The 16,255-nt window shown below is 36.8% G+C and overlaps 1 protein-coding gene across 9 annotated transcripts in view; it reads left to right on the top strand.

Moving 5' to 3' along the window:
- Positions 1-16,255, top strand: part of KTN1 (kinectin 1) — a 90,428-nt gene that overhangs the window by 19,321 nt on the left and 54,852 nt on the right. For 8 of the 9 annotated variants that reach the window (XM_081934538.1, XM_081934536.1, XM_081934533.1 and 5 more), the window contains 6 exons: positions 5,054-5,606; positions 8,564-8,701; positions 12,355-12,531; positions 14,183-14,313; positions 14,949-15,065; positions 15,880-16,020. In XM_081934538.1, the coding sequence (XP_081790664.1) occupies positions 5,084-5,606; positions 8,564-8,701; positions 12,355-12,531; positions 14,183-14,313; positions 14,949-15,065; positions 15,880-16,020 (1,227 nt within the window). In that variant the 5' untranslated portion in view covers positions 5,054-5,083. The remainder of the gene's footprint in view (positions 1-5,053; positions 5,607-8,563; positions 8,702-12,354; positions 12,532-14,182; positions 14,314-14,948; positions 15,066-15,879; positions 16,021-16,255) is intronic. The other variant, XM_081934537.1, reaches the window with a different exon arrangement.

Genomic DNA, 16,255 nt, shown 5'->3' with positions numbered 1-16,255 from the left:
TGGGGTTCTATAATCTGCCTGGACTTGAAATGGACACTTCTTATTAGAACTATCATTAAAAGTTAAAGCAAAAAATGTTGTTCTTGAGCAACTCAGGAAATTCAGACTGTCCCAGGAGCTGCTGATATGGTTTTACAGAGGAATTATTAAGTCTGTAATGTGTACTTCTATAACTCTGCTTTGGTACAGCAACCAAACAGGACAGATACAGAGTCCAACAGATAGTCAAGATTGCAGAAAAAAAACAATTGTAACCGTCTTGCCTTCCATAGAATACTTGTCTATTGCACAGGCCATTAGGAGGGCTAGAAAATATCAACAGACCACTCACACCCTGGACATAAACTGTTTCAACTCCTTGCGTTGGGACGGTGCAATAGGGCATTAAATGCAAAGACAACTAGAAACAGAGTTTTTTTCCTCGTGCCATCTCTATGAACACCTAATTCTTAGAATTCTGTCTAATGTGTATGCATATTAACCCATATAGTCAGGTTGTATTATTATTATTATTTATCCTTTTTATTATTACCTTTGCCCTTTTATTAGCATTATAATGATGATGATGATTTGTTGCACACAGCCAGCTGTTTTATTGTTGTTGTCGTCATCTCTGTTGCTTGCAAGTACACTGAGTGCTTTTGTACTGGAAACTGATTCCTTGGGGTCTAAGCATATTTGGCCAAATAAAGTATTCCAATTCCAATTTTTATGCACAACAACCCTGTGAGGTAGGTTGGGATGAGAGAGTGATTAAAGTCATCTAGATGGCTTTCATGATATTCAGAGTACATTATTTGGTTTTATCCATATATGTCTTTTAGACCACAGGAAAAAGATTAATGTTCGTTGAACAGATAATAGTATATTTTTTCCTGAGAGTTTAAAGTTAGAAAGTTTTGTTGTTTAATGTAATGTGAATTATTAATATCATATAATTATTCCTTGGCACACAGCCTATCCTATATTATTTAACTTTGGCTACTCACAAGCATACAGCTTTTTTTTTTTTTTTACAATTTAGCTAGAATAAATGTAGATGTATAAAAATTCTGTTGGGTTCCCCAAAGAGATCTGTTATAATTTTCTTTGGCTTGTGAATATCATATAACAGTTCTTTGAGCATTTTCAGAAAAGATCATTGTGTAGAGCACTTAGTACGCTGGAGATTTGCACTTCCTTCCTGACTCCAGTGAAATGTAATGACTGATGCACAATAGTAATATAGTGCCCTTCTCATTCTATAAGGTCAGTTAGCATGCCAGGCTAAACCATAAGCCTGGGTTAGTGATAAAAATGCTCATATTCTCCTGCAATCCGTCTGCAAAGATGATTATGTGAGCATAATATGACACATGAATGGTGGGGATCGTCTAGCTTAGAAATTAAAGAACAAGTCAGGCTGTGTATTATAGATGCACACAAAATCTACATCCAATGTTTTCATGTCATGCTTGACTAAGCAAGCCAAGTCTTATCCACTTGTTCTCACTGCTTATGCTTAACTTCAGAGGCAAACATAATTTCAGTGGTTCCACGAAGCAGTTCAGGAAGCCCATAAGCACCCAATAAAGATAGTTCTGACATTAAGGTATAATTATTTTATGTTTTGTTCTCTCTAGGACTGGAGACTGATTTTTATATTCTGGGTTCTTAGAAGGAAGTAGTGGGAATTGTGCTGCTATTAACCATTGATATTCCACAACACAGTCATAAATTGCATTGTATAGCCATGGAATAGAGTACAGTATAACTCTCCATTAAATACTTCCAGTGGAAAAGAATCTACTATCTCCTGAGACATATCAGTTTCATTGTTGAACTACTTGTGGCATTAGGAATTTTTCCAAGTTCCCCATCAAAAATTTACTTTCCTGTGATTGAGACATATTGCTTCTTGACCTCTGGAACAATGCTGAACAATTCTGCCCTGCCTTCTACATGACAGCCCTTTAGATACCCGAAGCTAGCTAAATTGCCTCCCTGCATCTTCTCTTATCTTGGTAAATATTCCAAACTCTGTCATCTTGATTGCTCCAGATATTCTCTAGTTTGTCAGAGTCTTTCTAAAACACATCCAAAACTGGATGCAGTATTCCAAGTCTAGTCTGACCAATGCAACATAAAGAGAAGTAATGTTTGTTCTTGATCTTGGCTCTAAACCTCTGGTGTTGCAGTTGCATCAGAATCTTGGCTTAGGTTTAGCTTGTGATCCACCAAGACATAGCTTCATATGTGCCATTCTTTGGAACTTTTTGTCAGCCATTTGAAGTAGGCCTATTGCCCAAGCCATCTTATACAATAGCAGAGTTGGAAAGGACCTTGGAGGTCTTCTAGTCCAACCCCCTGCCTAGTCAGGAAACCCTATACCGTTTCAGACAAATAGCTATCCAACATCTGCTTAAAGACTTCCAGTGTTGGGGCATTCACAACTTCTGGAGGCAAGCTGTTCCACTGATTAATTGTTCTAACTGTCAGGAAGTTTCTCCTCAGTTCTAAGTTGCTTCTCTCCTTGATTAGTTTCCACCCATTGCTTCTTGTTCTGCCCTCAGGTGCTTTGGAGAATAGTTTGACTCCCTCTTCTTTGTGGCAACCCCTGGGATATTGGAACACTGCTATCATGTCTCCCCTAGTCCTTATTTTAATTAAACTAGACATACCCAGTTCCTGCAACCGTTCTTCATATGTTTTAGTCTCCAGTCCCCTAATCATCTTTGTTGCTCTTCTCTGCACTCTTTCTAGAATCTCCACGTCTTTTTTACATCGTGGCAACCAAAACTGAATGCAGAATTCCAAGTGTGGCCTTACCAAGGCATTATAAAGTGGTATTAACACTTCACGTGATCTTGATTCTATCCCTCTATTTATGCAGCCTAGAACCATGTTGGCTTTTTTGGCAGCTGCTGCACACTGCTGGCTCATATTTAAGTGGTTGTCCACTAGGACTCCAGGATCCCTCTCACAGTTACTACTGTTGAGCAAGGTACCACCTATACTGTACCTGTGCATTTAGTTTTTCTTGCCTAAATGTGGAACCTTACTCTTTTCACCATTGAATTTCATTTTATTAGATAGTGCCCAATGTTCTTCCATCTCTTGGTTGTGTGATTTATTGCCCATCTAACTTCTTAGTAGCGTGTTCTTTCTTTATAATGACTATAACATCTAATATGTAGAATGTGGGAGCAGGACGGGGGGAAGACTAGCAGAGCACATTATTGGACATCAAGTAGAGTCAGTCAGAAGGAAGAAAGTAAAGTAAAGGGAGGCTGGCTAGGCTGAGCAAAATGCATCATTAATTGTCTATTACCTTAGAAGGGGCAGTAATTCATCCTTCCTCAAGAAAAACATTGGTTAACAAGCATAGATGCATAATTTTGTGGTGGTGGACAAGATAGAACAACTGCCACTTGTTTAAATATAAGCTCTGAAAATTAAGAATTGAAGAAATATATTAATTAAATTGCCTGAATGGTTTGACACATTGGTTAAATTTGAAGCCATAGATGCAGAAGTAATGTTTGCTTAGCAAACACCAATTGGTCTTACTAGAGTTCACTTCACCCTATTTTTCCCATCCATGCCCTCCCAGCACCTTCCAAATATGAGATCACGATTTCCATAGTATTGCTTGCTTAGCTTGGCATTTTGATTTCCTACCTCTCTGGTAAAGATCTAATGCTGGGAAAGGAGGAAGGAAAGAGAAGAGGAAGACAACGAGCATCAAGAAGGCTGGAATCTGTTCCAAAGGTGATGGGTTTAGCTGTTGGGCATCCTGAAAGAATAGGTTAGGGATAGATGTTTCTGGAGAAAACCTATCTATATGGGTGCTAGGACTTGTAGTGTAATCTTTCAGATGTCCCCCATCCCTTTCATTTAGGAAATTTGAAGATTGTCTATTTTGCTAAATTTTAAATGACTGGTTGAAGGACTGATTTTTAAAGCTATGTACTAGTATTGTAGTTATTACTAACTATCTCTTGTACTTTGAGTAAAATACAGAATTTAAATAGAATAGGATAGAATAACAAAGCTGGAAGGGACCTTGGAGGCATTCTAGTCCAACCCCCTGCTCAGGCAGGAAACCCTATACCATTTCAGACAAATGGTTGTCCAATTTCTTCTTTAAAACTTCCAGTGTTGGAGCATTCACAAATCAAATAAATAGCTTTGTTTTATCTTTAACTTGGGTTGTAGTCATTTCACCTTAGAGGAATTTTATTGACTAAAGTTCTCTGTAGGGGAGGTTGCAAATCTTTTTCATAAACTAAGGATTTCTTACTTTTCCTAAGGCAAATTAAAAATTCAAATTTTGTCTTGCTGCTTTCTTTTGAAGATAGTTGATCTTGCCATTAATTTTCTGGCATAAAAATTGATTTTATAGTTTTACAGAATATCTTATGTATCTTTAATAGTTTTATAGAATATCTTATGTATCATTAGACTCATCAACTTCTTTAATTTTATAGTTTAAAAGGCAGTGCCTACAAGAAGCAGGAATGGGGAGGAAAGGAAGAGGAAGAAAAAACAATCTTAGGCATCATTATTTAAAGTTATAATTCTTATCTTGGAATGGCTGCTGGTAAATTACAACTAAGAGAAGCAAATCAAAGCAGAATTCTCTCTAATCAGGCATTATGGAATCTGGAGCTGAAGTGAGGAGACTGGCTAGCCTTGAATTGCTGATAGGAAGAAGCCTCTGAAAGCAGATTCTCTCTAAACTTTGCAGTGCTTATCTAGTAGTTTCAGTAGTGAGTGCATTAGTCTGTTAAGATTCCTGGCAATAGCAATAAACTACTCTGATCAACACTTTGTGTTGTTCCTGATTCTTTGCTCCTGACGAGCACAGTGAAAAATGGTATTGCTCCTTTTCTCTCCTTTTGCTTATTCTAAACATTATAATCTCATTATTGATATTTTTATTTTATTGATTTTTTTAAATCAATGACAATCCATTTGGAAATATCATTGCTTCAGTTATATAGCTGTAAAAACACTGCATTTAAGCTTTCTTAATCCTTTTTATTCTCATTTGCCCTTATTTTCTTTGCAGATTTGTTCTTGTAGTTAAGAAAAAAGCACAATGGAATTCTACGAGTCTCCCTATTTTATCATCCTAGTACCTTCCGTTGTGATTGCTGTCATCTTCCTCTTTTTCTGGCTTTTTATGAAAGAAACGCTATACGATGAAGCCCTCGCCAAACAAAAGAGGGACCAAAAGCTTCTGCCTAGTAAGACTGATAAAAAGAAAGCCGAGAAGAAGAAGAGCAAGAAAAAAGAGGCCCAGAATGGGAACCTCCATGAGTCTGACTCGGAGAGTACTCCTCGGGACTTCCGACTGACAGATGCTTTGGGGTCAGAGGAGGAGCACATTGTCCCTCTTCCATTGAATGTGACAGAGGCCCCCAGCACTCTCCGGGAGCGCAAGAAGAAGGAGAAGAAACACAAGGGCAACTCAGAGGAACTTGTGCCAAAAGAGTTGGAGAGTTCTAAGCCTGCAGGAAAAAAAGTGGAGCCCGTCCCTGTAACAAAACAGCCCACCCCACCTTCGGATTCAGCTGGGTCCAAAAAAAAGTCTGGACAAAAAAAGCAGAAAAACGGAATAGGTATGACTGTGTTACTAGTTGGGTTTTTTGGGGGGGTGGGGGAGGGATGGCAATATATTAGTTAATTGTGTGAAAGAGCAAGTCACACCGCTACTACAGAATAAGAGTCATTAGCTGCAGGCTTACAGTTTAAATGACACGGCTCCAAAGGTAAGAGAATGGGAAAGCAACAGTGAAATTAAGCAAGTTCAAGCACCAGTTTCTAATGTTATCTATGATGATGATGATGATGATCAACTGGAATCAAAGTGAGGTGTGCCTAGTTCAAAAACAAGTCTTGACAGTCTTTCAATGCACGGCCTGGCAATTATGGATGTGGCTCTGATTTGTCTTGAAGTTGCTAGCCTTGAAAATAAGGCGCTGCTCTGCTCTGCTGGCAGCTCTCTGTTCTTGATAAGTAGATCTGGAATTGGCTGTAAGTAACATTTCATACCTGCTTGGTTTAATATATTAAGCCAATCCAGCATATTTCCTATATACCTCATAAAGTGGCCTGGATTTCAGAGGATTATAAAGAACCTTTTTTTAACCATTGCTGGATCCTTAAGTCAGATTTAGCATGATTTGTTTCATTATCTTTGTGTTTGATAAGCAATATGCATACTACCATCTAATTACAGTAAACCAAAGAAGTAGTTAGCAAAAACGATTGGATAGGATTTTTTTTGCTATTAAAGGGAAAGGGGAAAAAAAGAAATATTAAAAAACAACAAAAATTCAAAAAGAAAAAAAAGATTGTATTGTATATAAAAAAAATTACACGGCCAGTTTTATATTTTGCCAACGGGGGATAACATGACCTAGTTTTCCAAAAGAAACCCAAGAGGTATTGTAGTTTCAAGATGAGAAAGATGGTACAACCCTAGATTTACAGTATTGAAGAATAGTTTTTTTCCTGTTTCTTCATACAATGATAATATAGTATAGCCTTTATTGTCATTGTACAAAATAAATACAACAAAATTGGTTGTATTCAACCAAATATAAAATCCAGATTGTTAGCATTTAATTAAAAATACATTCAAATTGGGTACTGTGTGATCTTTGTTTTGACATACTTAAGATTACTATTAAACTAAATTATTGGGGCACGCTTAGTGTTCATAAAGTGTGCATGTCTCCTTATCCCAGGGGTGTCCAAACTTGGGAACTTTAAGACTTGTGGACTTCAACTCCCAGAATTCCCCAGCCAGCCATGCTGGCTGGGGAATTCTGGGAGTTGAAGTCCACAAATCTTAAAGTTCCCAAGTTTGGACACCCCTGCCTTATCCTCTTTTTAGACCATGGTGTAGCATAAAATATTATTCCCCCATAGACAAGATCTTATATTTTTTGTGCCAAGCATTTTAGCAAGAAAACTTTATGCCACTGTGAGAGGGACAGGCAGATGAATCCTAAGACTTAAGCACTATATAGGCCATACAAATGAGGAAGAATGCATTATTTCTTTTAATGAACTATTTCTTTTAATAAAGAAATAATTTCCAAATAGAATGTTACGCATGAATTAAAGAGTTCCTACCTAATAATAACTTTATATGTAAAGTTTAGCCTTGCCACACAAAATTTCATTCATTGTTTTCTATCAGCACTTTAAACTTTAGGTTCTTTTGATCTTGCTAGAATGGAGCTTGATCTATGGAATGAAGCTTTGAAAAGAGAAATATTTTCTGACCTACATAAACTTTCCAGCTATACAAAAAATGTCTTAGATTCAGATATTCAGATATTTTTTTAAAAAAAGTTTTCCTATAGCTAATCTACTATGCATTCTTAATGATATATTTATGGCTTTCTCAGTATTTAAAACTCTTTAGCCAAATACTTTCTGAGATATGATAATTGTTTTACATATTACCGTAGTATAATGTCTATTACTATAATGGGGGCAAGATGTATATGCAGCAAATATCATATTTTAGTGTGGGGTTATGATTGCATATTGTGTTATGCCACATTTTGTTTTAATTATAAATTTTTAAAACAAGTCCTAGTGGCCTGCTTTACACCAAAATATCAATCAAAGTTTTCAGATTATAGTGGCTAGGATTTCACAATATGCTGAGCAAAAAATGAACTGCTTCATGGCTTAATAAGATTAATAAAGGGATCTAATATTTATGGTTTGTAATTCTAACATTTATTATAGCTAATAATACTATATAGCTATAATACTATAGTTTATAGTCTAATAAACTCTAAGATTTATTATAGTTATTATAGCTAACTATTCAACTATTCAATAGTTGTTGATGTTTCATATTTAGGATCATTGCATTGTCCCGGGATTATGTAATCACATTTTGCGACCTTTTAACAAACAAAGTCAATGGGGAGGCTAGATTCATGTAACAATTGTGTTATTAATTTAACAGCTACAGCAATTCACTTAACAAATTTGGCCAGAAAAACCATAAAATGGAGCAAAACACATTTCTCAATTAGCAACATAAATTTTGGGCTCAATTGTGGTCATAAGTCAAGGACTACTTGTATCACCTATAATATGATATTATATGAATTCAAGTGTTCCATGCAACTTGTACATGACTATACTTATGTATAGCATACAGTGGTGGGTTCCGGATCCCGGTGCAACTGGGCCCGGTGTCCACCACATGAATGCATGCAGCACGCGCGCACACACACGCAGCGCGCGCATGTGTCCTTACCTCCTGCTCGGCGGAGTGTCATGCAGGCACCGTATGCCCCATGTGTGGAAGCGCCGAAGAGCTCAAATACAGGTAAGGAGAGTGGGCGAGTGGGTGGGCCCTCTGGAGCACCGTACCGGAACGGTACCCAGTGCTCCCGGCAGGCACCGGTACACCCATACTGGGGTGTACCGCCTGCAACCCACCACTGATAGGATATGTGCATACCTACAAACATGTACAACATGTATAGATTAATGTGTACAGTATAAAGCCTGATATAGCTTCTTCCCCCCCTTTTTACAGATGACCAGGATGCCAAGAGTGATTCACTTCTGTCCACCTCCAGAAAACAAGATCCTCTCATATTGCATCCTGAGATAAAGCAAGAAAGTAGCTCTGGGAAGAAGAAAGTGTCTGCAAAAAAACAAAAGACAGATAATGGTAATAAAGTGCATTTTATATCTGATGTTTTAATAGCCACCTTTAGTGGGTGATCTTTTTTGGATTAAGTAATTTCTGGGTCCAGAGCCTCAAATTCAATCACAAAATTACTCCCAAATCAGATGAGCATTTGTGCATTTGTGAAAATGAGGATGTAATTTTGGTGTTAATCCTCAGAGGCTTCCTTCCTTTTCAAATGCACGAGGGAAAATGGCTAGCAATATCCTTCTCATGAATCAGATATACTTCGAGGAGACTGAAGTTGGAACATTCTCTTCCCTCCAGTTGTCCCATAAAATGGAAGACAAAACTGGCAGATCTGGCTTGTATGCATGTAGATACTTGGCTTGGGGAATCTGTGCTTGTTAAATTACATTAATAGAATGCAATCAATTTAGTTTAGAATTTTCCTATTTTACTAATTGTGATAAATGACAATCCCTTTTCACTTAAGGAATGTAAACCAATTGCATTCTGGCATAGACTTTCATAGTCTGGAATCCACTTAATTTACACGAAAGATGAATCATTTAACTTTATGAATTGTAAATATTTAATCCATATTCTTGAACTGGGCTACAGATTATAGACATTAAGAATAACAGTATTCAGAGTTCTATGAGTCTATAGTTTTCTGTGACCATTTGTTTCTAGAACTAAGGAAGTCCTGCCTGACAACAAAAAGAATGTTAGGGCAGAAATAGCATGCTGAAAATTGGTGTCAATTCATAGGCATTCAATAATTTCTGTACTCTTAATGAAGATCTGAATTAACTAAGACATGAATGACAGTTGTTACCTTTTGGTAGAAGAAAAATAAGTGCTTGAGAACTACATGTAGTAAGATTTGTGGGCTATCCATTCCCATAAAAGTAGCACTTTATATACATTAAGTCAAACCCATGGTTGTCCACGTTTGGAGATTCATATTTCTTACAACTTTGCTCATTGTTCTTAGGGTCACTGGACTTTCTCATGTTGTTGAAAGTAAATACTGTATTTAAGATGGTTGTAGTGCCATCTACTGGAAAGATAGCTTCAACAAGAATTCTTCTGGTAGCTGACCTTAGATTTTGGCCAATATAGCACAGCTTAGTCAAATCCAGAGTATGATGATGTGTATGTACTGTTACATATGTGTTAATAGGCAGGGCATAGATTAGTATATAACTTTCTAGATTGTAGTGAGACATTTCATTCTAAACTTTCCTTATGGCAAACAAATTAGGGAAAGCCTGCAGAACATGGCTTCTGGATTTTTTTCTCAATTTCTTTACTACCAGTACACATAAGGGGGACCAGAATTTTCTACTGTATAATGAAATAGCATGTGTGTGTGTTTGTTTCATACACCTGTATTCATTTACAGGAGTACACTGGGTACCAGAGGGTATACTTTAGTTCACATAACCAGGAGGGCTTGAGATTGAACAGTTGAAAGTTTCAGAATAACTGAAAATTAATATGTCATACATTGAGTGTGACAGTTGAACACATTTGCTCATTAGAGAGTAATAAAAATACAGTTGCTGTGAAAAAGGAAAATTTCATGTTGAGAATTAATATTACGTTAAAAATATGTATCACTATACTTCAGTGCTATTTTCACGGTGTCAGCACTTAAGCAGAGTCAATATCTAATGAGCTTGAGTGCGGGCAGATTTAGGACAGGCAAGAGAACAACCTGTTTCACATAGTTACACTGTGTAATTCACTGCCACAAGTGATTGTGGCCAATTTGCACAGTTTGAAAGAGAGATAAACAGGTTGAAGAAGAATAAGGGAAACAGTGGCTACCATATATAATCTGGTCTCTTATCTAAAATAGAGATAAAGCAGATATGTTCTCTGGCTTTTTTAGATTTCCATTTCTATCTGTACCAGCCAATGTAGCCAATAGTAAAGCTTTTGGCAGTTGTAGTCCAAAGGAATTGGAAGCATCCTATTAAGTACTATATAGACTTAAAATATTATAGGGTTGTGGAATACAAATAGGGGCATGATGCAGGTAGTCCTCAACTTAAACAGTTTGCTTAGTGACTATTCAGAGTTTCAGTGACGGTGAAAAAAGTGACAGGATCATTTTTACACCGATGACTGTTATAGCATCCCCCATGGTCATGTGATCAAAATTCAGACACCTGTCAACTGACATATTTATAATGATTGCTGTGTTCCCGGGTCATGTGATCATCTTTTGTGATCTTCTGACTAGCAAAGTCAATGGGGAAGCCAGATTTATTGAACAACTCTGTTACTAATTTAACCACTGCAGTGATTCACTTAACAATTGTGGCAACAAAGGTCATAAAATGGGGCAAAACTCAGCAACTGTCTTGCTTAGCATCAAAAATTTTGACTCAATTGTGGCCATAAATTGAGGACTGCCTGTACTATATTTGGGTCCTGATTTCCCACTTTGTGTTTCCATCTGAGGAATTGCATGTTGAATAAGAAGAGATTTCTTCTGATTGAGCAACTCTTCTTACTTCTCCACCCACCTTTACCTATTAAAGCCACAAATTAAAGACACAAAACTCTATGCCACTGAAGTATGTACAATGTCATTAGGGCCCTGGGCTCTTTCTTGTTCTTCATATAAAATTAAAATCATCTGCAATCTTGCATATTAAAGAGAGTGTGCTCTGTTTAGTGTGCTCAATTTAGCAAGATGGCATTTTGAGTATTAAAAGTTTTCAAGTTAGCCTGTAATTTTTGATTTCAGCATGGCAAGTTTGAACCAGTTTTAAAGGCGCATTTGATATTTGGTTAAAAAGAGCAAACCCCTCTCCTCACCAGCATTGATGATGTTATCTAGTTTGGGTAATGAAACGTCTGCAAGAAAAAAACCAAGCTCAGACAGCACCAGGGACTCCTCATTGATTAAAAACAATTCTTCTGAATTTGATTTTAATACAGTGTATAATGAATTAAGTGCATAGTACTGGCTACCATCTGAAGAGCACCAACTTAACAAATAATCTAGTGTAGGTTTTTAGGATTTTGCTCTCAGTATCCTGCAAACTATAGCATATAAGGTAAGATTCTCAAGTGTGACTTTGTTCTCTATGACATCTAGGTTTGGCTTAAGCTGAGAATCCTGAAAATTATCATCAGTCTTGATTTGTGCATGGTGCTACTCTTAACCATCACAATAGATTACAAATACTGATATATAATCTAAGACTTAATCAGTAATGGTGAATTATTGGAGAAAGTGAGGAAAGATGAGTTTAACAACCCTAATGTAAAAGCAGTTCTGCAGCACTTTCCATGTGTTCAAAATATTTCATATGCATATTTTTAAAATTCTTATAAAAACTCTTTGTAAATAGACGGTATTATTCTTATATTATAGATGTGGAAGACTAAGACTTGGGAAAACGTTGGCTTAAAATTGTGTAGTCAGTTCATGCCAGAGGTTATATTTTATTTGAATATATTCAAATATTACATTGGCTGAAACCCCAAACCATCAAAAGTGAACAATAAACAAGTAATAGAAAAATAATTTTATCAGGTACTATGTACCTGTTTAAGAAATAACCAAAGTGCCAGTGCATATGTAGCTTGAATTGGAAGAAACCAAGTGCAGCTACTTTTTAAATGCAGGTTATCATGTATTATTGTCAGTATGTTTCCTAAATTTCCAGTTATGACTTTAGTGGATGAACCTTTGATTCGTGCAACAACATATATTCCTCTGATGGATAATGCAGACTCAGGCGTAACAGAGGGAAAGAGAGAAGCAGCTGATTTGGTGAGGCATGATGGTCTTGAAGGACTGCAGAAAACCAGTGTGAAGAAATTGAAGAATGAAACTGATAAAGGTATTGGTGCAAAAGAGAAGGCATGGCCAGGAAAACTAGTTGGTTGTGTTATGATGCATGGATATATATAGTCATTGCCAGAATATTCTTAAGAATTTGAGGGTTTTGATTTTTTAAGACTGTGGGCAGATGCAGAATGTATGATAAATGAATTGAAATCAAATGGTAAATGGAAGGGAGAGGCTGGACAAGTTGCATCAGAAATCAAAGGGAATGGAATGGAAAGGAAGGAAGAAAATTGGGAGGAGATAAGGCAAGAAGAGGCAACAGGAAAGACAAGGGGGAAGAGGTCCTGTTCAGGTGATACAAAAAGATTTAAAATTCTTTCTGTACTGCATTTTGAGAGTTTGTTGGCTTGGCCTTCTGATAAAGGCTTGATATTGGCGCTTGTGGCTGGTTTGCCTATTCCAGAAATGACTAACTTTAGTATTTTAAATAAGGTGGTACTGTATATTTCCGAGACAAGGATCAGAGAACTTGCTGATGGCCTCACCAACTAAAATGCCTGAACTCTGATGTTAATTTTCAAGTAGAGGAATACACTAAGTTCCTGAAATATGTTTTTCAGAGGATGATAGCAGAGTTCTGAGATGAATATGAGCACAAACATGAAAGTAATGACTCTACTGCATCTCGAATGCCTATGGTGTTTGAAGAGTAATCAGAACAGTATCTTTTATTTTAAGTTTCATAAAAGGAAGATAAGGAGCTTTGAAGTAACCTGCCAATAATCAGCCTTTATTTGACATATGAAAAAAACCTGTCTTTTGGTGGGAAATCCATTTTTTATTTTGGGTGGGAAATAATCTGAATATTGGATGTTCTTATTTCTGTTTATTTTTAAGCGAAAAATGTAAAATTATTATTTATGATAAGGTAAGCCTTAGATGGAATGACTCCAGTACACTTTCCAATAAAGCTACTCTCTGTGCTTAGGGAGAATCTGACTCTAGATTGCCACTAATCCATTCTTTCTTTTTAATTGTGCCTTAAACTCAAATATACTAGAGATCGTACAACTATAATTTGGAGTTTTGTCTTGCAAACATTTCCTAGGAATGGGCAAAAAAATTATTTGCCAATACAAGTAGTCCTTTCTTACTGACTGCAATTGGGACCAGCAATTCTGATGCTGATATAGTTGTTAAATGAAACATCATATGATTGTGCCAATCTTACAATGTCACTTCCGGTTGTGGTTGTGAAGCAAATCACCTACAGTCATTAAGTGCAATGTCATGTGACCACTGTGACTTCCTACCAGTTCTCCCATTGATTTTGTTTGTCGGAAGCTAGCTGTGAAGGTCACAAATGGCGATCACATGACCATAGGAAGCTGCAACTCTTGTAAATGCAATGCCAGTTGTGAAACACCTGAATCACATTCACCTGATCAGGGGGATGCTATGAAGGCCACAACTTTGAGGACCAATTGTAAATCTCCCTTTTCAGCCCTGTCAAAATTTCTAGTGGTCACTGAATAAGCAGTTGGTAAGCAAAGACTACTGCATTTATTTTATATTTATAGCTTGCTGGCTCCTATAAAAAAGCCTGCTGAAAAGTTGTCTTCCATGTATTACAGAATAATAGTTTTCCTTCTACTCTTACTGTAAAAATATGCTGCTTTCTTCTTCTGTTGACTTCATTATAGAAAATGCAGATGTGAAATTTAAGGATTTTATCTTGGTTATGAAGAACATGATATTCACAGAAGAGGAGGCCATGAATGTGGTGGAGTTATTGAAGGAGAAATCTAATGCCATGCAGGAAATTCTGCAGAAGGTAACTGGTGCTTTGAGGCTGGCATTGGTATTGCATTTGCTTACCATCCAGATAAATAACCTGCATTTTCTTTTTTTGGAAAACAAACAAACAAACAAATCTGGATTTTCTTTCTTTGGACAATAGATCAGAACATTTTTTGAGGAAACCTTTAAAATCCTCTAAATACAAATAATGTCACTTATTTTGTTCCTGTACCACATATGATACATTTCCAGGTTGCTGGTTGTTAGAGATTCTGTTCTTGAGCAGAAACATATGCCACAAATGGATTGTTCTGCTCCTTATTTATTGCAACCCTAAAATATTTCACATGCATACTAGTGAATTTAATAGTATTTACCACGTGCCTGGCTGGTTCAGAACTTCTTTGGCTATCCAAGCTGATGAGTTATTGATTATCTTAGATCAAGGGTTCTGAAACTGCTGCTGCATATAATCGTTAATATGAATGAATTGAGGACTTAAGTATAACAGCGACTTACTGTATGTCAGGAAATAAGCCAGAGGAGGAAAATGGGTGGCAGGAAAATGATTCTGATTTGCTGCGGCTTCCAATTGAGTTAAACTGATTTATTGTGACATGTGATCTGGACTGAGTTCCTTCTTAAGTTCATTTTGTGTTCTTCATGCAGGCAAGTAAAGGAGATCCAGCTGCAGTGCTCCATCAGCTGCAAGAAAAAGATAAATTGCTTATGGCAGCAAAAGAAGAAGGTGCTGTTGCAAAGGAACAATGCAAACAGCTTTCCCAGGTACAGTGAATCCCAGAATAAGTAAATGTGTCATTACTGGTATAGTCAGATGTAAAGGGAGGAACTATCATTCATGGAAAGCGCAGCTCAGTGTGTCATTTATACCACTGATAAAAACAGTTATGTTGGGAGATTTGATATTAGGCTTTAAAAAAAATCTTTTCAGTAGGAAACACTTCAGGTGTGACGACAAGAGGGGGAAAATTCATCGGAGGAAGCATACATAACAGTCTCTGTTCTCCCTACTCTTTCCAGCAACTTCTTGTTACTTTTATACACAATTCGGTGCCCCCTCCCTACACTCTGCTCAGCTATCTTTTCAACTTTTTAACTCTTTCTGTTTTCCTATTGTGAGCTGTGTACAAGTCTTTAAAATCTGCGAATCTATTAAAGCAGGGGTGTCAAACTGGTGGCGGATGCGTCATGCACAGGCCATGCTAACCCCAGCTCCGCAAAGGGGAAAAACGTCGTGATACGTCACTTGACGGCAATGTGATGTGGTGAATTTGACACCCGTGTACTAAAGCATCTAATGGCAGCATTGTGTCTTATCAGTTCCTATGTCCTATTGATTTTATTTTTTAAGATTCTTTTAATTAAAAGGAAATAAAAAAGTTGCTTGAATGCTGTAGAGCAAAATGTAATCCTTAAGTATATTTTTTGTTTCCAGGAATGCTTTTTGAGCCTCACAGATGCTCTGAGACATACCTAGAAAAATGTTAGGGAACTGCAATTCTGTGTTTTGTGTAAACTGGCCATGGGCCTCAGAATGAGGTGGACTATTGAAAAGAGATACTCTCTGATTTGGTCCTAGGAACTGATGACAGAGAAAGAAAGAAGCAATTTGGTTATGGCGAAAATGAGAGAGCGAGTTAACACTTTAGAAAAAGAGCATGGGGTTTTCCAAAACAAAATCCATGGGAGCTACCAAGAAAGCCAGCAGATGAAAATGAAGGTAAAGTCAATATCTATAATAAAAATGAAAAATGTTCATTTTGACTTGAGTATCTAGATGCTTAGGGTGGAAACATGCATTATATTTCTTAAGTGCATATTAGATTTCTCTGTATTTATTGATAACTTCTTTTCTGTCCCATGTAATGTGAATAAGCTAGGTTTTTTAAAAAAAGAATTCACCTTCACATAATTTTAAATTGCTTTTGTCCCATAGGATACTAATTTCTTTGGTA

The sequence above is a fragment of the Natrix helvetica genome, assembly GCF_964273705.1.
Source record: "Natrix helvetica genome assembly, chromosome: 1".
NCBI lineage: Eukaryota > Metazoa > Chordata > Lepidosauria > Squamata > Natricidae > Natrix > Natrix helvetica.
The sequence above is the reverse complement of the archived record's forward strand: the minus strand, read 5'-3'. Positions and strand labels throughout refer to the sequence as shown.